At 32.3% G+C, this 26,574-nt stretch overlaps 1 protein-coding gene and 1 non-coding gene across 2 annotated transcripts in view; both read right to left on the bottom strand.

Annotated features, from left to right (window-relative positions):
- Positions 1-7,751: 7,751 nt before the first annotated feature.
- The window catches only part of LOC148273326 (papilin-like), a 180,716-nt gene continuing 161,893 nt past the window's right edge, over positions 7,752-26,574 (bottom strand). Inside the window, exons 4-7 of the mRNA XM_088238884.1 lie at positions 15,059-15,239; positions 10,890-10,992; positions 9,516-9,646; positions 7,752-7,805 (exon numbers count right to left, since the gene is read on the bottom strand). Of these exons, the coding sequence (XP_088095010.1) occupies positions 7,752-7,805; positions 9,516-9,646; positions 10,890-10,992; positions 15,059-15,239 (469 nt within the window). The remainder of the gene's footprint in view (positions 7,806-9,515; positions 9,647-10,889; positions 10,993-15,058; positions 15,240-26,574) is intronic.
- TRNAP-AGG (transfer RNA proline (anticodon AGG)) lies at positions 9,158-9,229 on the bottom strand. Its single transcript has one exon. It is a non-coding gene; the product is annotated as a tRNA-Pro (tRNA).

The raw sequence follows: 26,574 nt of genomic DNA, 5'->3' as shown, positions 1-26,574 counted from the left end.
TGATTATTGAATACATGAAAATAACATTTTTATATGTATAAATTGTATGTATTTATTTGATATGTAATATATTTTCTTTACTAACTTTGTATACTATGTGGAAATCTGTTATTAGTTCTGAGTTTATACACTATATCTGTTTGTTTACTAAAAATATGTATGTAGAACTGTTGATTTCCTAAATAAAATAAAATAATAATAATAATAAAATAAAAGTTAAGGATCACTGGTGTAAGGTGAGACATACTAAGCTAAGAGACGCGACTTGAGACGAACACTTATTTATGTGACGATCCTCTTTTCTTAACTTATTCACCGAATTTCTACTGTTATAAGGGACGAAAATATAGATACACATAAATATCAGTGTTCGTTACTTACTTGAGTCAAAATGAGGGTGTGAAATACGACACCGATCGCTAATTATCTACATTTTGTATTTTTATTTTTGAAGTGAAAACATTTTTGCTTTGCAGTGAATGAGTCTGGTCCATCACGCTTTGAAACGCTAATGAGACGCTAATTTAACTAACCTTGGAAAAACCGTAAGTCCTTTGTAATACTATACTATCGTCAGTCACATGCAAGAGGTCTCGGGTTCGATTCCCGACATGGTCGAGTTAAAATATTTAATTAAAAAATGTGTTTTACAATAGAATATTTCAAAGTCCCCGGGCTGGCACCTGAAGCATAAGATTGACAATATTTCTATTTTATTTTATTTTATTAAAATAAATGGCACTTAGTGCCTTTTACAAATAAGTTGCATTTAATAAAATACATACATGTAAGTGAAATAAGTAAAATATAGTATTTAAAACAAATTATTACTAAACAGTTATTTACAAATTAAGGAGTCAAAAAAAAAGATTCACGGTTTTAAAATAATAACTAGTTATAAAAATACTTGAAAAATTAAATATTTGGTGATAGAAATATTTTTAACCTGTAAAAAAAAGAGAAGAAAAAAAAACAAGAAAGCAACACATATTAATAAAAATTTAAAAAAACAATTTTGAATAACACTAAACGAAGATTTTTCTTTATAAAATTATATGTTTTATTATTTAAAACTACTAGTTAGGTAACTAATTTAAATATACATAAAAATACATACCGATAAAACAAAATGAAGAGAAAAATTATGTACTTTTAAATAAAACCAAGAAATAAAAACATTCATAAAGAAATTTTTACAATTTTGAAGAATACTAAATGATAAAAAAAAATGATTTTTAGAACTATTAGGTACTAGCTTCTCCTACCCATGAAATATAGGCGAAGGGCCGTCCCATATAAACTAAACTTAACATGCAGAAAGTCGCCAACGTCTAGGTACTTATCGCCTAGAGCGTGAAGTCAAATCTTACGTTGCGATTGGTTTATCAATGCAGTGCCTTATGCACTATTAGTTGCGGAAAGGGAACAACGAAGTCACATAAATGTAAATGACTTTCATATTCTCGTCTCAGTGCGCAGTTTTTTTTGTAGAATGAGTATCAAAATAATATATTTTGTGTCGGTAACTTATGCATTTTTAAAAAAAAGTTATTGTACAGTTACAGTTCTTCCGAAGGCAGCAGATGAATTGGGTGCTTTCAAGGGTATTTGAATGGTTCTAGATCTCATAATAAACCATTCATCAAACAAAAAACACTCGATACGGATGCGAATCGTGACACCTCACTAGGACCCAAAATAGCAAAATTCTGAGTTTTGAGAATAGGTGTCTCAGAAGAATCTTGGGTGTGCGGTGGATTGACTTTGGGAGGAATTAAGTAATAAGAGAACGGACCCAGCAAACTCCGGTGACAACTGTCATCAAGCGGAGGCAATACGGCTGGCTTGGCCATGAGTTGCGGATGCCTCCTGAGATTCTTAACCACGCTAGCCAACATTACAAGGCATCATGATGATTGGTTATCTAGCTTTCATATACCAACTTAAAAATACCTAAATTTTATAAATGGGGTCTAGAATTCCAATCGTCTATGCGCTTAGTAGCTGCAAGACGTGTTGTAATCTTACTCCTTTTTATTATTCATATTCATATTATTTTTATTTTTTTTTAGTATCATTAATACACTAAATTTATTTGTCAATTTTTAAAATGTGTAAATGGGGGCTAAATTTCTAACTGTCTATGCGCTCTGTAGCTGCAAGACGTCCTGTAATCTAGCTCCTATCTGTTATAATTTTTTATTGATCTTAATTGAAAACGAGGAACTAGAATCCCAACCGTCCATGCGCTCTGTAGCTGCAAGACGTACTGGGATATTTATTAATTGTACAGCGCCCTTGAGGTGATTTTCACAAAAATGGCGCTATATAAATTGTCCAACTATATATATCAGGTTTTCAACGTCCTGGACGTCTATTGCTGACTGTATGTTGGCAGTTTATGTTAGAACTTCGAGACGAATATCAGACTTGGGAGGACGCAAAAGAGTTGGCAGCCGATAGAGATGCATGGAGGCTCTTTGTGGATACCATATGCTCCAATTAGGGAAAAGACATGAAATGACAAAAAAATGAGGTAAAACGAGCGCCATAATCCAATGAGAAAATATACGAATACGTTTGTATGAAGAAAAGTTAGACCGGTTTCCTCTCAAGGACAAGATCATTTTTATGACGACAAAACAAACCCATAACCAATATGAGTCTAATGTGTTAACCGCTAGACCACCAGCTGAGAAAGTGAGGATAAGAATCATCATCATCATTATTTACATTTCAATACATAGTGTAGCATAGGTCACTGCATTTGTTAAACAAATGCAGCCTATTTCGATCTTTTTTTTTTTTTTTTTTTTTTAATTTTGTTACATGAGTTGAGGCAATTATTCCTATGTCAGAACAATTAAATATTGCAGTTAAAAGAACCTTAAATATTAATATTTTACGTCCACCCCGCAAGAAATCGAACCTAGGATCTCAAAAATGGTAGGCGAATGCGCTCCCCACTTCACAACGAGGCGGACATATCTCCACTTGATTTTCTTATTCAGGATTTTTACCTGAGAGCAGCCATCAAATCAAAAATACTTGTCAAGGTTTCTGGTTATATTTCACACACAGATCTGTATTCTTCACCCCCTGGGATACAGAAAAATGAAAGGCTTATACCCCGATGTATGATCTTGTATGAGGCTTGAAACTTTAGTATACATTGGCTACCTATGTTACTTGTAAGTTAGAAATCATGTCTAAGACTACCTTCGTTAGCAAAGTCGTGATGAATAACACAACACCGTATATAATATAAATACGTGTTATCTTAGATAAGGATTACCCTTCGATAAACCTACAAGATTATTGTAAGGATTACATCTGACTTCTTGGGTGGTTTTACAGTGTAAGGGTGACGTTCTTCAAATGCTGCTTTTTTATATAAAAGTTTTATAGGAAAAGTTTTAATTTTTTTATTGATCAATATATTTTCATAAACGGTATGTGTTTTTTAAAAATTCTAATACAAATCTGCTTTAAACATCCAGTAAATGTTATAACTGTAACTCTCCAAAAAAGAGACTATCTCTTGTGCTTGGAGAGTGACTTACACTGTCATAGTTATTTATTTATTAGAATTTATATTATTTTGAACATACGAGTATATGTGAAAAAAAACTTAGAGAATATAAAAAGAAAAACAGAAAATAATAATATATTAATGCTAAAAATATTTTGAGTTTGTCAAAATTTTTGTAGACAAGGACTGGATTTAACTCCCTGGGGAGCTGTTTGTATTAACATATTACAACAGAGATGAAGAACATTTAAAATAAGTTAATATAGAAGTCTAGGCATCTACAGGGCTTATGATAAATTACCTGGTCCATGAAGAAGTAGAGAAATTTAAAATATAACATTTTCAGGCGTTGCCTAGTATGTAGGTGAAATAATTCAATTAGATGAATCTCACCCGCATAAAATAAAGGTTTCAGCTCTTTAACTTCACAAACATCAACAGATGAAAGAATTGAAGGAATATAGATGTTCAAATATAGGCAGAATGGTGAATGTTACACAGTGTGTAAAGTGGCCACTTAAACCAGCCATTGACAGGTCAGAAGCCCCGTAGATGCCTAGACTTCTATATTACCTTTTCTTAAATGTTCTTCATCTCTGTTGTAATATGTTAATATTAATGTTAATTAAAATAAAATTTAATTTTTATACGGGTTCAAAAAATTTCTTTAAATTTACTTTGAATTTATATACCTATTAGTTTTAAGTTTTTAGTTTAATTGGGGAGATTATTGTAATTTTTGACACCTTTGAAGACAAAGCTATTTTGACCATGACTTGTGTTGAATTTAAGGATTTGAATATTCTTTTGGGATCTGAGTGACTTATTCATGTCAAATTCTTTTATCTTTTCTTATTTATCAATGTGTATAATTAAATTTATTTTATAAATAGCGTACCGTATGAACTTTAAAGAATGTATGTAGAGTTGCTGTTTATTAATTTGTTGCATTCAAATCAATGCACCTATTATTTAACGCATAAAATATGATATTATGTTGTATATTCCATACACAACCTCTTTTTCCTACTTGCTTAAATATATTAAACAGTACACCTTACTTTTCTTTAGCCCTTACCGGTCCAATGTCGAATCTCATTCGACATCGATTGTTCCATATATCATACTTTGAGAAATTAAAGAAACTAATTTTTTCATTTGAAAACAATAAAAACTCTATTTGTAGTAAAAACGAGATTTATTTTTGAAATGTACATAGTAACGGCCTTATTATCTTTTTTTTATAATTTTACAAAGTATGATATTTAAAGGAAATTGATGTCGAATAAGATTCGACATTGGACCGGTAAGGGTTTTAATATTCATATTCTTACTACAAAAAATAATTCCTATTTAGTTATATGAGTATGTTAACTTTTATTTTTATGCTTTTTGATATTATTTTTATAATTTGCTTATTTTTTTTACTTAATAATTATTATTATGTATTTAAATATACGTATTTTGTTAAAATACAATTTCAGAATTCTTAAAATTGTTTATTTAAAAAAATATTTTTTTTTTTTAACAATTATTGAACTATGTACGTACATACATACACACACCTTACATCTCTGTGAATAATATTTATCTAACGTTTTTACAATTTATATTCATTGTGGGTACTTTTATTTTCTATATGTTTGGTAGGTAAAAACTATTGTTTTTTTTTCCCAAATAAATAAAATAACATATGTTTATTCCAGAAGGAAATTTAGAAATAGCTATACTATTTTTTTTCTTTAATTTATTTATTTATTAGCTGTTAACATCAGTTGTGTCCATTTTTTTAAAAGTTAAGAGAACAAGAGGACATAGGACCTCATGAGGGGACATTATTGTGTATAAAAAAAGAATACAAACATTGTCAAAGTATAAATAAACAAATAAATAAAATAAATAAATAAATAACAAAAAAAAACAAATTAGTCAAAAATGTATTCTCCTTAATTATTTTACAACATTACATTCTCATCAATCTTTAACATAAAATTAGACAGTGATTTATAGCATCTTCACTGTACATTGCGCAAATATCGCGAGTAGCTTTGACATTCCTTAGATCAAACGCGAACAAAAAAAGGTGTCGAAAATAGTCACTTTCGTCTACTTGACATTCCATTTTGAAGGCTTATTATTAATTAAAATAATACATGCAACGTAAAAACAAACAAAACATCATGTAGAGCAGAAAATTTTATTTTGAATGACGTACAATCTTAACAATTTTTTGTTTTGATGCTCGTTTTTAAATTTGGAAAAAACCAACCCAAACAATGTTAACACTTAAATATTACTAATACTTATAACTACTTATATGGCCAAATATAAGACCCTTGTCTGTGTCCGGGTGGATAAAGAATACATTTATGTGTGATAAATAGATTTAAGATGCTAGATTAGTGTTTTCGAATCGAAGTGGAGAAAAGTCCAACTCAATGTGTAGTGGTTGGCATGTTCACCTTCCATGATTGACGTCCAGGGTTCGATTCCCGGGAGGTCAAATCAAAATATTTGCTTCTAAGGTAGTTTTATACTGCAATATTTCACTGAGAGAAACAGATAGAAATACCCAAGGGTCTTCGGGAATGAGGAGCGAGTGCTTTCACTGCGAAATTTTACTCACCCTGGACCGGCTTCTAAAGCGTAAGGTTGATCACCATACCTTGATGTAACATATATTATCAAACTACGCTGCACCTTGTTAACTAATGCAAAGCCTTATACACCATTGGGTGTGGAACGGGGAATGATGATCATATAAATAAGCGTATATCGTGAGAATAAAACGAAAACTGGCCAAGTCAGAATTCTTGTTTGTTGGCAAATCAAGATTGAAGTTTTTACGTCGACGTACACTCATACTCGTAGTTTTGCCATTCAGTACACTTTTTTATTTTAAGTTTCTTTTTTTAATTTAGTCTTAAATAATACAGACATCATATATGAATGCTCATATATATTAACTAAGATCTAATTATTATTAAAATATGTACTAATCATTAATATTTCTAAACAATATGCGTACTCCCTGATAAAATATTATTAATATTAAAGCATTAACATTGTTGTCAAACATTTTACTAAATGTTATTAAATATTTGTATATAACCACTTACCGACTTTTCATAATCAGTGCATGTGCATATTTAAATACATGTCGTGTTGGTTTTATATTTTTGTGCAACAACTACGGTGAAGGTGTATAGTAGGTTTTGCATGTTGGTTTAATTGGTGTCCTGACGAAGAGACAGGTACGTCTCGAAACCGGTAGACAAAGAAAAGTCAGTAAGTGGTTATATACAAATATCAAATAACATTTAGTAAAATACGTACGCTTACAAATCATTATCAACACAATAAAAATTTTAGTGTGGGACTTTTTTGATTTTTTTCAATACTTGCTGTTCGATCAATGTACAATTATCAATTTAAAAAAAAAACCTTGACAAATATGGGGATTTGTTTTTTTTTAGGTAAAAGACTAAATCCAGCACTAAAACTTAGTAAAAAAATCTCAAATTTGACAGGGCCACTTTTCGCTGTATGCTCACGGTATATTTATTGTGAACTAGGGGTGTTTCAAAGTTGTATTAGCAGTCAGCCACTTGAATTTAAAGTCAAGATAATGTAAAGCTCTGTCCAGAAAACGAGAATTCAATCTAAGTTCTAGATTACGGTATCGGAATATTACCGAGCTGTGAAATTGACGCCGTCAGTTATGCAATAAACTGCAATCGAGATGCAATGTGCAGCGCAGACAGTTTGCACCTTGTATGTGAGAGATGGGCCATAATTCGCTTCCCCGCGGGACCCCATTACTGCCCACTGCTCGCGGATCCGGGAACGAGACAATAGGAGCACTATTTGCGGTAAGTGCTTTGTTGCTCGGCGGCCATTATAGGATCTCAAAGCGTTTATTGTAAATTATACTCTACGAGGGTGATATAATCACTTTCGGAACGGCAACACGTAGGCATAGCATCTTAGTCAAAAGTAAAGTAAAGGAAGAAATGCCCAAATAACAAACTGTATGCAACCGGCGCGCTCCGCTCATGCACACTGTGGATGCGCTGCATCCCCCGAAACTTCGAAAATAATAATATGTATTTTATTATTAAAAATAACAAATATTTTCTTTTCCTAAAATTATTGCAGAAAATATTAGAGCCCACGCGATTTACAATTTTCAGTGTGCGTACTTCCTATATTCTTTATCTTAATTCCACTTGATCGAGGAATGTCCATCTCCTCCTTCCAAAAACTCTGCTACCTAGATTATGCCGATGATTCGGTTATAGTTCAGGCCAGTGTAGATAGCCCAAATAGGTACTCCGCATGCATGGGTTTAAAAATCAATATTGCAAAAACCCATGTACTGTGTAACTCTTCATGCTTTGATGCCCAAAATCCCCTGACTCTGTCAAATCAAGTCATCGAAAAGGTCGAGAGTTTCAAATACCTGAGAGTTTAGGTTACGGAAAATGGCAGCTCAAAGAACTGGGAGTGCGGCTAGGAATAGCAGGCGCCACATTCAACAGTGTGAAGGCTTTCTGGAGATCAGATATTTACTCAGTGAAAACCAATGGTTGTTTATAACGCCTGCATAACACTTATTCTCCTCTACGGATGCGAATCGTGGCATCTCACTACGGCCTAAAACAGCAAACTACTGAGTTTTGAGAATAGGTGTCTCAGAATAATCTTAAATGTGCAGTGGTTTGATTTTGTGCGTAATGAAGTAATAAGAGAACGGACGCAGCAAACTCCGGTGACAATTGTCAACAAGCGGAGGCGATACGGTTGGCTTGGCCATGCAGGTACTGCGGATGCCTCCTGAGAGCCTTAACCACGCTTGCCTACTTAACAAGGCATAGGGTTCTCGACGTCCTGAACGTCAACTTCTGACTGTTCGTTGGCAGTTCATGTAAGAACTACGAGATGCGAACCTGACTTGAAAGGATCCGCAGGAGCTGGAAGCCGACAGAGATTCCTAGAGGATATTTGTGGACACCATATGCTCCAACTAGAGAGCGGACATGGAATGATGATGATGATGAATATATATACATAGATATATATTTTATTTATTAAACGAAAACAACAGCCATTGTAACAACAACAAAAAAAAACAATATTTGCAAATATACCAAAATTATAGCCAATCAATAATTCATAGTAAATCGGAAGTAAGTTTTTAATCACACATTTGTTATAAGCGTAAATTTTATAAAGAGCAAAACAAAACTGAAACTTTTAGATTAAAGACGCATTACGTAACACAATGTCGTTTACGTTAAATAAATACAATTTTAAGTCCCCAAGTACGTAAATAAATTAACTAAATATATTAAAATACATATAATATGATATTTAAAAAATATATATAAGTACCTACTGTAGAGCGCAAATCATCGCAATGATTAGATCGCCCATCCTAAGGAAAGCTGTACAACGACTAAAAACAACTAAGAGCTAAAAGACTAAGAGCAAAAGTATTCAAACACAATATTTAAAAAAAACAGTAAATAGAAAAATAGCAGACTCCATTACTAAATTGAGTTAACTGATAGAATAAAGTTACGAAATGCGTTAAGTAAATAAATAAAAAAACAAAAAGGTATAGGGCTCGTCCGGGATTTGAACCCGGGACCTCTCGCACCCTAAGCGAAAATCATACCCCTAGACCAACGAGCCGGTGCAAGGAGGTGCCGTTTGTATGTATAAAAACTAATTAACTGATTTGTACAACAGTACGAAAAAACTTTTTATGCGATAAAGCCACAGATGGCGCTAAATTAGTTGTTATTATTTATATCACCGTGTAAAAATGTACGCATCTACATAAATAAATTTTCTTTAACAAATACCTTAATTTTATTATCTAAGAAAATTAATTAAAGTAATATTTTTGCGTCATTAAGTGTTTAGTTAGTGACATCTATAAACTGTTTTATGAAGCCAAGTTAGCACAGACACTTACCTTGCATTGCCCCTGCACACAGATGGCTCTGTATCCCGGCTTGTCGCATATGGTTCCATCGATGGCTTGTGCTAGCGTCGCGTAAAATGCTCTGCCCATCGGCCGGCAGTTGAGAAGACAAGGATTTTTCTCTGCAAAATATAAATGGAGTTATTTTACGAGCTTCTATTTTTGTACCTTTTTTATGGGAATTAGTCATAATCTAATTTAACCCATCACACGAACATTATATTATAATAGTCCAGAAACCGCGTACGCGCATTAAATTGAAGCCGACAAAACTACTCATAAATTAGTAGTTTTTCGTTTTGGCTATTAGTTACTCTGTAGACGGCGCTTAGTACGTAACCGCCTATTTAAATTCAATTACGCCATGCTGTGTCGTTTGTTAGTGTCAAAATACTGCTGGGATTAAAAGGGAACAGGGTGGGATCACATTTCATTAGTAAATAGCAAATTCACAAAAAAATATTATTAAAGAATTCGATTATTTTACCATCTGCCAGATTGTTAAAAAGATAAGCCAGATTGGTGAATTTGTTTATCCGGCTTTCAATTAATAAATCTTAGCTTAATATTAAACGGTATTCATTTTGTAAGTTACTAAAATGATTATTCAATGTTTTTTTTTTTAAGTTTGCCTAATAAAAGAACATTTTTTTTTTCTAGTCCAGTCAGTAAAATATTTGTTGTGGTAAAACATAACATAACAAAACACAAAACTGTAATATATTTGTGTTACGATAGTAAAATGTTCGCTGTCTGGTAACATAACGCGATCACTTTACGCATGCGCGCAGGCGAGATGTCAGATTTTCGGACATAGTGCGCTGTATGTAAACATGACTCTATGCGCCTTCTGATAATTCTATGTGTGTAGGTATAGATTAAAAATTTTTGGTTCAAACATTTTGTGGTACCTACAACCATAGATTTTTTTTTGTGAATTGGTAACTTCTCAATATATTTTAGCTTTCAAGGTGGGGGGACATAGAGTTTTTATCTTATGTGTACTTTTTAAATAATAAAATACTATTCGTGGCCCTGGTATAGGTCCTGTCGGAAATACAGATCTGGTGTCTTCCAAAACTAATTTCAAAGCTTTTAAAAAGTTTTGTGATAATTTTGCCGAATTGATCATGTCCTATCAGTTAAGTCCAATTCAGTGAAGAATTCCTATTCCCTAGTAGTATTTCTTTCAGCATGAAGATGTCAAGGCTACCAGATTACAGAGAGCTTCTTTGGGCAGCTTTTCTTGTCAGACGAGTATTTTTCCTTGTTTTATATTACTGAGCCATAATCAAATTCGCCGTAAATGCAAGAAAGGAGTCAATCGGCTATAAGACACCTCGATAAAAAGTAACATCAACTTACCATCTATGTAAGGCTGCCATACAAAATACCGTCCACGAAAAGGTCTCTTATTGTAAACTGAACACTGTTCAGCCCTAAAGTCTTTGAAAGGGCCAGGACAGGACTGAAATTTAAAAAAAGGCAAATAAAGATTTTTCATCATTTTCAATGCAGTTTTAATGGAATCGGCATTCGAGCAACAGGTAGGGTACAATAGTCGTTCATTTTTTCCTTAGGGTTAGAGAAAAGTAAAAAGAATAGGACAATATATCATACTACGAATATCGATAAAAAATATATGAAATGGATTGAAAATAATTAATCGTATGTTCAAAATCAATGTGGATATTGTGGAAAAATGTTTTCACACATAACTTAAAAAATACTACTACCATCACGCCATTTCCCCGTAGCGGTAGGCAGAGAGAATGGACCGCCACACACGTCTATCCTGGCATACAATCCTAGCCTCTTCCACATTCATACATCTTGTCATACATGCCCTTCGGTTCTGTCTTATTTCGACATGACCAGACTTAAGATTTTGGTTTATCTGATCATGCCACGTCTTCCTTGGTCGTCCCCGTCTAACGTTGCCGTTCATTTTCGCCATATATACTTGTTTTACCATTCTTTCGTCGTCCATTCGTTCTACGTGACCAAACCATCTCAGAGACCTTTTCTTAATCTTATCAATTATACTTGTCTCAGATTTACACTCTCGCCTGATTTCATCATTCGCAACCCTGTCATACATTGATTTTCCACACATTCGTCTAAGAGATCGCATTTCAACCGCGTTCACTCGGCTTTCATCCTTGCTCTGCCAGTTCCATGTTTCACTTACATACATAAGTGTTGGGACTAAAACTCCTTACTTAAAAAATAAATTATAAAAAATATCACACGACTTTTGGCATTGAAAATTGTCTATGAAATATTGAAAGGTTAGGAACAAAGTTCAAAATTAACATGAATCGCTACGTATTAGGGCGTGGCCAATGCAATGACAGTTTTTGCGGAAATTCTAAATTACATATTAAAAAATATTTTTTTTCAGAAATAGGTAGTAATGTTTTATTATTATTTTGCACTGCTTATAAAAACATGTCTGCCTTAAAACAAGATGTACCAGTTGGGCAGACTACATACGCGATGTTTTATGTAGTGTTTGTCCGGAATTTCTTAAATTATGTTATCGGAATGAACGTAAAATATCATTATTGAGGTGTGATTCACTTCACTCCACAGAATAATATAACGCGCCATATTGGAAGATTCGATGGAATTTTCTTCAACAATAGCGTAGGCCCTTATCAATAGAATAATGACCTTTATAGGGCGCCTTCGTAAGGCATTGTATAAGAAATAGATTATTAGATCAAATTCTATAGAAACCATAAAAAGGGTAATTGAGGGTATTGACTTCGTTATGAAGAATTTTATTATGACTAAGAAAGACATTTTCCAGAAAATAACTAAGTGTAACATAATATGAGGATATGCTAATGGACATTCTACACCGAATTAAAAAAGCTTTTTTTTTTACAAATATGCAAGATTTTAATAGGAAAAATATTTACCCTTGCTATACGAAGAATAATAATATGAGTGTAAGTGATGCCCATACCGCAATAGATATGTTTAACTGTATAAGAAAGAGCACGAGAATAGGAATTATAACAAGGAAGACAGAGACGCTGTTCTGTGGCCGGTGTTTGTGTGAAAGAGACAAAAACAAAAGAAGAAATTCGTTCAATTAGTCGGGTATTGGCAGTAAGCGGGAGTGCCCGCTAGATAAATGACCGACATATTTATGATTTTTAATACATTTTGCTGTAACAGGCCGAAATTTTATTATAATTATAAAACTAAAAAAAATCTATATGCGTACACTGTTAGGAATTTAGGTACCTTATATACTTCTTTACCCAAAGACCTTGTTTTCGTTTGCGTATAAGTATGTTTTGTTTTATCTTTTAGGATCGGAAATAAACCGACTTAAAAAAAATATATTATTTATACTCATTACATTGATATAGGTACTATGTGTTATGTTTAAAAAATATATAAAATTGTAATACTATTCATTGTTTTAGCATTTACTTTGTGAAATAACATTTAAATATATTTAAAATTAAACTGTTTGTATATGTGGACCACACACAAGTATATTATTATAACACAACAATCGTACGTTCACGGAGGCTGGATCGCTGTGCACGTGCAAACCACGAGCCCACTGCGTGATATCGCATGATCGGCCCAAATCTACACGGCATAAAATACAATACGGTGGATTCATATTAATTTATTGTTTTACTTATTTATTTATTAAATGCCTGGCAAACGCAATAACCTGTACACCATAAGACCTCCTAATCCCCAGTCAATTTCCTTTTGCAGGATTTTAACCTGAGAGTACTCGCTAAATTTAAATAATGATTTTTTAAAAAATTTCATTAAATTTATTTTGATAAATTTAACTATTTAATTTGAATCGGGTTGTGGTCCCGGGGCTAGTTTTGCGGACTCACGGATCAGAGGTCCGAGGTTCGACCCCACTTTACCCTAACTTGATTTACATTTTTTAATAGTGAGTTATTTACAACTCAACAATGTTTGAGTATGTCCAAATGCTTGCAGACTGGCTGGATTTTCTCCCTAGGGAGTTATTCATGTTTAAGTTTATTTCAACAGAGAGGGAAAACATTTTTGAGAAGGGAATATGGAAGTCTAGGCTTTTACAGGGCTTATGACCTGTGCCACTTAAACCAGCCAATGACAGGTCATAAGCCCTGTAAATGCCTAGACTTCCATATTCCATTCTCAAAAATGTTTTCCCTCTCTGTTGAAATTTGTTAAAATCAAATAATAGTTTGTAGTCGGGTACTCAAACATTGGTTTTAATAAAGAGTCAAAAAAAATTTAAATATACAACTCGTTCAAAAAGGTCACCAAAATTCAAATAATTGGGTAACGCTAATATGACTTTTAATAAAATCTATTAACCGAGGCGTTTTTATTGATATTTTTATTCAAGTCATTAACTATGAAGTTGCATAAAAAAATACGAAAAATAACTAAAATGTCAAATTTAAATAGGAACAATCGAATCTAATAAATGTCAATCTAATATAATTTTCTCGTGTCGTTTAGATTAAAATAATGTGTGTGAAATAGGCTATTTTTCGTCGTATAACTCGCGGCTGGTTTGTTTATTTGGAAATTCTTATAATAATGAACAGACTTTAGTTTCAGGTATTCTGATTACCTCCGTCTCATCCTGCCTTACCGCCTCAACCCCACCCGGCCTTACCCCCTCCACCCAACCCCATCAGTACCGAAGTAATTACAATTCTGTATTCTGTACTTTGATTTAGTAAATATTTACACCTGATGATGGGTTGAGTACCTAAGACTAGTGTTGTTATAATATAACCTCGGTGTGTGGTCTACATATCCAAAGTTTTATTATTTTAAATATATTGAATATCATTGTTCTCCGTTAACTCCTATGTTCACGGTTAAAACATTATATCGTTTTCTTGTTCGTTCTTTTTTATAATATGCATCCGTGATCTGGTCTCCCTTCTATGAAGACCGGATAAATCATATCGAATCGGTGCAACATCGTTTGCTAAGAAAAGTAGCATGGATGATTGACCTCGAGAGAGGAGACTACACTTACGGAGAAATGGAGTCAATGTTAAAAATCTCAAGTCTACAAAAACTTAGAAATAACATTGACTCCATATTTATGTTTAATTTGCTGAATGGCTCAATTGATGTACCATCGTTACTGGAACAGGTGGCATTCAATGTTCCGATCCGCCGGTTGCGAAATAATAATGTGCTGTTCCTCGATCAACACAGCACCAACTATGGCTTGCATGCACCAATGTCCCAATTGTGTCGTATTGTAAACTCGAGACAAGATCTGGACTTTTTTGGAGTAAGTCTTTATAGTTTTAAAAATTCGCTTAAATAGACGGATCTTGTCTTGAGGTAGTAATTTTTATTTTTTTTGTTCTAGCTTTCATTTTATTTAGTTGTATTTTATTTTATTAGTGCCTGTATTTATTTTAAGAAATTGTATTTACCATCGTTAGAATGGACTGCATAAGTCCGTCAAATAAATAAATTTAAGGAATTAATTTCGGATAGTTCAATGTCTGTGTTCTACTTACAAGAGTGTTGCATTCGTGGTATCTCTTGTCTTGTCCTGCACATCTCCAGCTAACTCCATTGCTGGACACGATGGTATGAGACTTGTGTCCATGATCTGGTCTCCCTTTGAGGGAGTGGTGAGAAGGTTCTAGAACCTCGTTAGCGGAGCTGAGCTTTCTTCTTCTTCTCCCGCTTCTGGTTCTGAAACAAACAATAATAACTATGAATAGTTTATTAGTTAAAACACATCGACCGATGTGTACAATATTGTATACTATATACCGGCATCTACTGTCCACTAATAGGCAATTGCATTTTAAAAAATCTGATCTCAGAATTGCAGTTCCGCTTTTTCGTTAGCAAGAAGCACAGTGGCGTGCGTTCCATAAAGCCACATAAGCAGTGCCTACCCTACTAGAATTTTATTAAAATAATGGCAAAAAATAATATCAAAAATATTAGTAACTATTTTTAAAATTTGAAAAACGCGCCAGAGATAATTCGGTAAAGTAGTGTATTGTACCGATCAGCGCGCCGTTATCGGTTTGGGTCGGGAGAAGCACGAACTACAAATGCTTTTTTCTTCCATATGAACAAAACGCGTATGCGGGAACGAAATGTGTATATATGGGTTTTATTGCAGTTGTAATTACGCGTGTATGTGTAAGCTAGTAGGCAGTGCTTTTCGAATGTTGGTAGGTACATTGTTTTAGAAAGAACAAACGAATACGTTACAGACATCTAGCGTTTTTAAAAATTATTATTTAATAAAAGACAGCCATGTCGAATAAATAACCTCAAATTGGTTTCTATTATAATTATACAATCGAGAGTATTTATGTTCCGCATTTATTAAAAAAAATAAAAAATTAAGGTATTTTTTTAGAACTTATTGATTTGCTAGCTAAATGTGTCAGTATCTTGGAAAATCAATTGCAATTATCTAGTAGTGCATTTACGGGAATATCAAATAGAGCCCAAAATGATTTAATTTCAAGTGTAGCAACCGTAGTAAATGAAAATATAAAAATATTTAAAAGAAGGATTTCGTGGCAATTTATTATAGAAATTATATGAAAAAGAGGAAATATATCATATAAATATGGCATTTATTTGGATATATAATGTAGCTTAGGTAATTTTAATATTAACTACCTACAGCATAGTGATTCAAACTAATGTGACTAGTGAAGAAAACTGTTTGGTAAGATTAATTAGGTACTTATACTAAATAAACAGTACTTTTTTCTACTGCCTACCCTAGTTAAAAACTCTGTGCACGCGACTGGAAGCACGGCATCATCAGCATACAAAAGACAATTGACAGTTAAATCACCCATTTTTTCTCCCATTCCAAAACTTTTTAATTCTTTCATACAGTTATCGATATATATGTTGAACAGTCATGGTGACATCACACTTCCCTGTTTGACTCCTTTATGAATGTCAAACCACGATGTGTATGATCCATTTACCCTAACGTATGCAATGTTGTCTTTAAGCAGATAAGCAATAGCCCGTGTCAGATTTCCGATCACTCCATACTCCGATAACACCTTCCACAAATTTTCTCTGTCTACTCTATCAAACAAACGCTTTTTGCAGATTCACTAATGCGCAGAAAATAATAATAATAATAAAACGACGGAGTTAGGGTGGTCCGAATCGGAATTAATGGCTGGCAATAAAGAATTCTCAAGGAGGTAATTATATTTGGTCATATTTCTCCAAACTTTAATAGCAGATATTTACAAACAATCCAGAAGAAAATTCCAACCACGTTTTATCCATTTCATAAATCTTTTTTACTAATTGCATTGGTGAGATTGTTGCGAGTCGGTACTCGGTAAGCAACTTTAAAAACATAGAATAATATACCAGAAGGCGCGTATAATCATGTTTGCATAAATTGCCCGGTGCCCAAAAGTCAGACATCCGCCTGCGCGCATGTGTGAAGTGGCCGCGTAATGTTACCAGACCGCAAATAATTTATTATCAAAACACAAATATACAATATTTTTATATTATGTTTAAGCACAAAAAAAATTCACTGACTGCACTACAAAAAAAAACAGTACTTTTATTGGGAAAACGTAAAAAAAACATTGAATAATCATTTAAGTAATTCAGAAAATTAATACCGTTTATTATTATTCTAAGGTTTATTAATAGAAAGCCGGGTAGAAAAATCAACTGCTCTGGCAATATTTACAAAATGTCAACCTTGTTTTATTTAACAATCTGACAGACAGTAAAATAATCGAAATCATAAATATTATTTGTGACTTCGATACTTACACATGAAATATGTGAACCCATCCTATTTCATTTTAATCCTATTAGTATTTTGACACTTACAAACGACACAATACGGAATAATTGATTTTAAATCGGCAGTTGCGTACTAAGCGACGTCTACAGAGTAACTAACGGCCAAAATGTAAAACTACTCATTTATGAGTACCAAGTAGTTTAGTCGGCTTCAGTTTGATGCGCGTACGTTGTTTCTGGACTATTATAATTTTATGTTTTAACATTAAATGAATTGACAGCGAAAGATTTAAAAAAATATATTTCTACTCTTTATCTACTGGTTTCGAGACATGCCCGCCTCTTTGTCAGGACACCAATCAAACCAACATGCAAAACCCACTACGCACCTTCACCATAGTTGTTTCACAAAAATATAAAACCAACATGCCATGCAATTCAATAGGCAGCCCTTACATGCACCAGTTAGGTTTGAAAATATGTTGTTGGAGAAATACTTGAAAAAAGAGGGAGGAGATAAAGGGAGTGGCGCGAGTTTAATAGGTATAGAGTTACTATTACAATGCAACATCGTATAATGGGCTATATTGATGGGATCGTTGGTGGGCTTTAGTGTCCTGACGAAGGGACGGAACGTCTCAAAACCGGTAGGCATAGAAAAGTCGGTAAGTGGTTATGTACGAATATTTAATAACATTTAGTTAATTGTTTGACCACAAAGTTAATGCTTTAAATATTAATGATTGTTTTAATGTTTTATTTAGAGTTTTGCCAGTTACACAAAAAAATGCGTTAAGAAAATGTGAAGTTACGCGTAGATAGATAATTGGCGGCCTCCGTGGTGTAGTGGTCAAGACGCTTGACTCACGCACGGAAGGTTCCGGGTTCGATTCCCGGTGAGAGCACAAAAATAAAATGTGATTTTTCTCAAGCCTGGGTGCTCTGTGATGTAATTCACCACTGTAATTAGTCCTCCTGGCCTGTTGTGGTGCAAAAAAAATGTAAATGTAAATGTAAAAAAAATAATTGTTATGTTTTCGTCAAAAAAGATAAGACAACGCAAATCATTTCCACAATGTAGAAGAAAAGGCAATAATTGTTTAACTTTGAACATTTTAACATGACTTTCAGCAATAAAACAAACCACCATGCCGTTTCTGTAAGGGTAAGCAGATATGATAGATCGCCACATATATCTTTACAATCAAACCACGATTCCTCTACATTCGTATATCGTCGACGATTATTCCGCCATACGACTTGTCCGTCTTCAAGATATAGTTGACTTTGGTAATCCCATGCCTTTCTGGGTCTGCCTCGTTTTCTGCATCCATTAAGATTAGCATCGTTAATACATTAAGCCGTTCGCTGTCTATTCGCTCCACACTTCCAAACCAACGCAGCACTCTGATCTTAATTTGGCGATTAAGATCTTTTAATATAATTATGTATCCCCGTACTGCGGGCCAACTGTTTGTGGCACCTGATTTTTATGATCCGAATCATTTCTATTAAACTTATATGTTATTTTTATTTATATATTATGTAGGTGCATATAATATGCATTTGTGTGTTCGTTTTGAATCAACGTTCGCGTATTGTCAAACATATTTTATTGTTGTCATTATTTCGTATTTACTGCATTTTGTGGTTACCTACTGTATTGTATAGGACTCGTCGCACATTATTCATTCGATGTGTATCAGTTAAATTTTAAAATAAATGCTTTTTTTTTCAGAATACGGTTTTGAAATTTAACATACTTTAAAAAAAAAAAAACAATGTATATCATTTCGTCATTTGAATTTTAACAAAAAGGTTTCTAACTTTTTACTAAGCTCTTTATTGTACCATTTTTAATACAATTTTAAACAAAGTTTTAAACAATTATTTTTTTCATACTTACGCAGCCACACACACGTACCCTCTCCCCCATTCATTCCCACACGCACATGTATCCTCTCCCTCATTCATTCACGCATACACACATTCACATACACATGAATACAAACGTCACACAAATACAATTACTAAACTTATTTTCTTATATATTATGTGTCATTATATTTACAGTAGATTTTTTTAATTAGCTTTAGTATTGTTAAGATTTTTCTAATTATTTTGTTTATGTAATAGCTGTAAAAATCCCAAATAAAATAAAGTAAAATAAATAATGCTTGTGTCAGAATTACATAATGCACTAATTTCGATATTTTTGCACCTGTCGTAGATTTACCACGCATTCGCCAGAGAGTCGCATTTTGAATGGGGAATGTGGGAGTCTGAGCATTTACAGGTCTTGTAATCTGTTTTTGTGTGGTGTAAGTTTTTGCTTTACACACTGAGTAATATTCACGATATTACTCGTGTATTTACATACAAATTGTTGATTGTAACCTGCTGAGTATTGAATTTTCAATTATACTGTTCGTGCATAAACTGTTCAACACCGTTTTCTAAGAAAAGTGGCACGGCTGCTAGCAAAACAAAATAATAAAATAAATAAAAAATTAAACAATTTTAAAAATTGAGGAAATATAACACTAAAAAATATTAAATAAAAACACAAAATGTATAAACATACATCTCTATATTCAAAATACAGTTAATGTTAATTATGTCAAGAAGCTTTTCTTTAATTTATCCTTAAATTTTCCGTAATTTATTTCTTGACATCGATTTTGTGGTAAATTATTGAAAAGCTTCCGTCCTATGTTAGTATAATGATGTTTGGCCGTGGTAGTTTTAATTCTCGGTAGAGCGAGGCATCCTGTTCTCAACCTTCCCGTAATACGGTCCGATGGGAGGCTCTCCTTATGCACCTGGGGCATACAGTACTTTCCGTATATATCCTCCACTCTTAAAACATTAAATTTTTTGAACAGTTCGGTAGTTGAGAACATGGATGGTTTATAAAGTATGGCAATATAGCAATCTCTCAATCTGTCTTCACTGTAGAAACTGAGATGATCTTATATGCATTTTAAAATTACTTAATGCTGTAAGTGATGTCCCATCTCCGCTGCAATCGAATTCTTTTCATGTTCTTAATCATGTCACCAGAAATCAAAATCTGCATTATGCCTTAATGCTCAGAATGTGTAGATTCGTCAATTCGTCACTCAACTTGAATGCTTTGGGATAGATCTTCAAGCTTTTCGTTGATCTCTTCTCCGATTAAGCAGTGTGGGATGAAGATGTATTGGCATGGTTTAGCTCGAAGTCTCGTATGTTTATCGTGTTAATGAATACATTGTATACCATTATTTTATTGCCCTTGTCTGTCTTTGGTACGTAGTTATATGTTTTTTTGGTTGTGTTTCTTTTACATATATTTCTTCATCTAATTGACTTAGTCCATATATATAATAAGTAAAGTAAGACAAATATACTGTTTTTGATGTTTAAAATATTTATTTAAGAACCAAAATGTATTTACAAGTAATTTCAAGTCAAAGAAAAAATCGTGTGCCAGAAATACACATTTTAAAACCAGGCTAGCACTGAGACATGCATATTTTATAGGCCCAAATATATTATTTTTTACTGATAATATTTCATTGATTCCAAACCTTAAAAATTTTCCTTCTTTTAAAAAACACGCACTATCCTGGATTCAAACTAAAGATATTAAAAAAAAATTCTATGAAATAATATTTTGTTGCCTTTTAATAATAAGGAATATTTTTATGTTTTTTAATTTTTTTATTTCCTTTTTTAACTACTATAAAATAAAAATATACCTTCTCATCTATTACAGAATATTTTATTTTCTCTTTTTTAAATTACAAAAATATTATACCTGTCTATTTATTATGGGTGCAAAAATTCATAAATATTTCTTGTACACCCACGAATAGGCCATGCCTTTGTGGGATTTTTTCGTCTACTATTTTAACTGTTAATATGTATTTCATTGCTTTGTTATTAATAATACATTTTTTAATACTTCGTTTTACCTTTTATGTATATTGTAAAAAAAATAACAATAATTACAAAATAAATAAATATATAAACACATAAATAGCTCTATGAAATTTTCAAAAGCACCAGTGTGAAAAATAATCTTGATCTCAGTCGTAAAAACTCAAGAGACAATTAAACTCAATCAGAATCATTAAGATAAGATAAAATTCATTATTCATCATCAAGATAAGAAACGTGTTTTTTGCGTACCTATTATCATTTTTATCTTTGATGATATTTTTAACTTGATAACTAAAGGCTTTGCAATTGCTAAAATCCATTTTCTCACACACTTTAAACTGTTACATACCATTGTATTATGATATTTACATATGATATTCCTGGTATCTGTGTAAATATTATTTACAAACCTCACTAGTTCACATTTTACGATTTCATTTACACACCCACAAAAACGAACATTTGTACGAGTGAGGTTTCACTACAAAAATACAGTAAAAAATTGAAGACAAAAGAAAAGTTCTTAAAACATGCAGCGTCCAAAATTTTCCAAAATGATATTATTGGATTAAATTATTCTCTGTCTAAGAGTCCATAGAATCGTCCTTTCCAAAGATTTAAAAAATATTTTATGTACCTCAAATTCATTGTTAAAAACAGTGTGTTTGTAAAAACAGCAGTTGGGAAATAGCAAGGTTTTATTAATTAATAAGAATCCATTTAATACTGCCAACAAAATTAAAAGTTTTTTTTTTGCTCATTAGTAGCATAAAAAATATTATTAAATTTATACTTTTGAATTCCCACGAAAACGGTCATTGTAACGAAATGTTGATTTTTACTTTTGTTTGTAACCCTTTAAATTTTAATACAACGTCGTCATTAATCTTGACGTCACAATTACTAGTCACAGGACCAATCTGCCGATGGTTATTCCTGTTGGGAGGGCTACCGCTATGCTGAACAACATCGCTCTGGATATTGATGTTCCATGTATCCGAAGGGATTTTCCGGATCAGGATTCTCCTACTACTTTGAAATGAGTCTATTTCATGTATTATTTTTTATTTTTTAAATATCTACGTATTAAATGTATGTTTGTTTTGTTTATGTTATTTTTTAATAAATGAATTGAATTATCAATGCCTTATATATCGCGTTTTTCTAGGGACAGTTTTTGTTATCGTTTCTTTTTTAAAATTGTGTATAAAAAAATTTCCCCACAATATCCATATTGATTTTTAGAATACGATTAATTTTTCTTAATCCATTTCATATATTTTTATCGGTATTTTTAGTATTTAATATTTCCCTATTGTCAACATAATTTATTTTCTACCACTACGTAGCAGAACTTTCACTTAATGTTTGACAGTTTAAAAGGCGTTCAGGATAGTCTGTTATGTACCTACATTTTCAGCTGTGTTTACAGAATATTTTTACAAATTTAAATATGGAGAGTTGAACTATTTTATACGAAAAACAGACATTTTTATTTTAAAGATTCATGCTAATTTCTTCATAGTTTGCACTAAAAACCGCAAAGGTCGAAATATTGTAAGGGAAAATTCTTGATGGAAATTTGTGGATTAAAGTATCGCTCATCTTTTATTTCTATAATAAAAAAACCCAAATATTGTTAAAAACACCAAATGTCACACTGATATTATATTTAGTATTTAAATAAACATACAATGTTCATAAAATTTTCACGTTTATTTCATTTATTTTTTTTATTTACATTGAGAACATTACAGAGTATCCAATTAATTCTCAACACATTGCAAAATAAACGTATCAGATTTATTAAAGAGAAAAAAAAGTAGTGTAAAATTAACATACATATTAGAATTTGGAAATTACCCTCCTAAGAGAAATCCCGCTGTCATGAAATATATCGACATTCGAGGCGAAACGATTGAATAACACGATTGTTCTACCTACCGGCATTACCATTGGCAGGTTGGTTCTACACCGTGCCTTTGTCGAAAATAATTATCAGGGACAAATATACAGAATTCATTCAGAATATCTGAATTAAGTGTGCTATCACCAATGAGTTGAAAAGAGTGCACCCAAATGAATATCCCTTCTCCCCTGTTCGAGGACTACTGTGGCTTGGCATCATTTTGGAACAATTTAATAGTAATACATTCATTTCCTCTCAAACATAACCATAATACACGCTTCACGTCTAATGATGGCTTGGTAGTACCAAAAGTATGTAATAAATATGGAAATAGAACTCTCAAATATTTAGTACCTAGAATTTTTAATTTATCACCAAAAGAACTTAAATGTAACTCACATTGTAACAAGAGCAAAATAAGAGAGTGGCTACTCGATCAAGAGTTTATATATGAATAGTAGCTTAGGTGTAAATATTTTAATTTTTCATATATTTTCTTGTATTTAAAAAATAAATTTATATATTATTATTTGTATAAACATGTTTATTCAGGTCTTTCCGGCTGTTAATTTTTATCTGTTATTCATTGTTTTTATAAATGTAAATAATATTATTAAGTCAGTATAAATATAATCTTTACCAACAAGCTACAAAAAGTGGCTTGGTGGGATTTTAATTTTAGTAAAAATATAACTAGTGATTTATTTTTTTTAATTGTAAAAATGTATAATTATGCTATTAAATAAATAAATACTCCCCAACAGTAATTGGTAGCCCAGCATTCCTAGTAAGAAGTCAGTCGGGAAAAGCCACGGGTTAAATCCATACTCCCTCAGGTACAGATAACGCAGAAAATTTTTCTGCACCCTCTCTATCATTAAGGAATACGTGGTTTCATTTGGCGACCAAATGATGGAACTAAGTTCCAAGCGACTTCTTACCAAGGAATTATACAATGTTTCCAGAACCTGAATATTTGAAAAAATCTTGGCATTTCTAAAAACAAATCCAAGCATTTTAAGGAAGTTACTGAATAATGATATTATATGCATATTAAATGATAACTTAGCGTCAAACAGCACCCCGAGATCCCCGGACATCGACGCTCGTTCAAACTTTACTCCATCCATGATTTAACTTAAGTAAATTGTTTTGGACGCTCTTGTGTACGACATGACAAAACATTTAGAGGCATTGAAGAACAGTTTGTTTCGTTTACTTCATTGTGCAATATTTTGAATGCCGTACTGAAGTTTCAAACAGGCCAAAGGAATTTGTATTTCAACGAAAATTTTCAAGTCGTCAGTAAATAATAAAAGTTCTATTAAGTGCACTAAAAGATAATCTACGATTTTATTTCGACAAGGTTTTCCAAAACAATAATACGCGTATTTTTTAATCGGCGCATACACTAGTGCTCAAAAATAAATTTTTACAACAAATTTAATAATGTTTTTCCAGTCAATTTCGATTCGATAAAAAATGCAATCTTCTTATTTTATCGTATCGCTTCGGATATCGATATATTTCATGAGAGAGGGTTTTGGTTTTTTATATTTGTTCTCTAGGTTTAATTAATATTTAATACATATAAAAATCTGTTTACATCTACTTCAACGAACTCAATATAAGATACTAATGCTTTTCTCTTAGGAAAGCAATTTCCATATCTTTCTATACCTGTATTTAAAGTATTAAAAGATTTTTGATATATTTGTTATTCTTTTTTTTTTATCTGCTGCGCTCGACACGTTTTTATACTTTAAAACTACTTTTAAAAATTATATATTGCTAAAATTTACTGTCTATTTTACTTTTAAAATTTCGTCTCATCATTTCTTTTTTGAATCCCTTAAAATATGTATGTATTTATATGGTATTCCTTTTTGAAAATGTTTTTTTTTTTGCATTTGAGCATGATTTTTAAATTCTTATTTTTTTATTCTTACCTTTTAATATTTTTACCAGGTTTAAAAAAAAAAATATTCATGTAAATGCTAACTTCAAACTTTAAAACTGATTTATTTTTTATTAATAAATTTCTTAAAAAGTACATTTTTTTGTACAATTTTAAACATATCTACTTTTACACATCTAGTAAATGTTATCACTGTAACTCTCTAAAAAAAGAGACTAACTCTTGTGCTTGGAGTGACTTACACTGTTTTAGTTGTTTATTTATAAGAGTTTATATAATTTTAAATAACGAGTACATGGAAAGAAAAAAAAAACATAGTATATATAAAGAAAAATTATAACACAATAATAAATTCATACTAATTAAAATTTAATGTTGTTTTTACACGTGTTCAAAAATTTTCTTTAGATTAACTTAAAATTTATTTATTGATATATTATTTTTAATACTTGTAGCTAACGCGCTACCGGCGTCGTGTTGTGGTTCCGCTGCCGTCACTAACGCACACGTCCCGATCCACTGGTTGTAAGGCAGCGGAGGCTAGACGATCTAGTTAACTCGTCAGGGCCGGAGATGTCCTCAGAAGGGCCTCTTACTTCGGGTTGAAGTTGCCGGTTCGCCGTTGTCAAGAATCCGTAGGGAGAGAAGTCCAAAATCCAAGTCCAGGGTGAAGCGAAGGTGTCAAGCGAAGTGAAGTAGAATCGAGTAGAAAGCCGGGTCGGGGAGCAGCGAGTAGAGACGAGTAAAAGCCAAACGTCAGAGAAGAAGTGATCGTTTATTTTTAATCGTACATGTTATGTACCGTTCGCGCTACGTGCCCCACCCCGCTTAAACCAGCCATTGACAGGTCATAAGCCCTGTAGATGCCTGGACTTCTATAGTACCTTCTCTTAAATGTTCTTCATCTCTGTTGTAATATGTTAATTGTTCTGTGTTGTAAAATAGGTAATAATGTATTAAGGATGAATTGGAAGCATTTTCTATAATGTTCTTCAGGTTAATGAGTAAATAAAACAAAATGAAATTGAATAAAAATACTGCATCGGATGACGCGAGATGGTGTTGATTGATTCCGAGAAATGAATGGATGTAAATATAAGTAAAAAGAATCTGATGAAAGGTTATGTAAGCGTTTCTATGAAAGAGATTAAGCTAATACCTAAATTAGTAACCCTACAGGGTGTACGAAAATAACCCACAACATTAAACTTATTTCATGATCATTATTCCCGTATTTGCCTCCAGTGATGCGTTAGGTCCCGCATTGCACTCCAATATATAAATATATATTTATTTATATATGTTTGAATAATTTATATAGCGCCATTTTTGTGAAAATCACATCAAGGGCGCTGTACAATAAATAAATATCCCAGCACGTTTTGCAGCTACAGAGCGCACGGACGGTTGGGATTCTAGTTCCTGGTCGCCGATTTTGATATATAAAAATAATTATGATATAAAAAAGCTAGATAACAGCACGCCTTGCAGCTACAGAGCGCATGGGCAGT

Source organism: Micrasema longulum, unplaced genomic scaffold (genome assembly GCF_059751315.1).
Source record: "Micrasema longulum isolate JH-2025_06_02 unplaced genomic scaffold, ASM5975131v1 h1tg001987l, whole genome shotgun sequence".
Taxonomy (NCBI): domain Eukaryota; kingdom Metazoa; phylum Arthropoda; class Insecta; order Trichoptera; family Brachycentridae; genus Micrasema; species Micrasema longulum.
The sequence above is the reverse complement of the archived record's forward strand: the minus strand, read 5'-3'. Positions and strand labels throughout refer to the sequence as shown.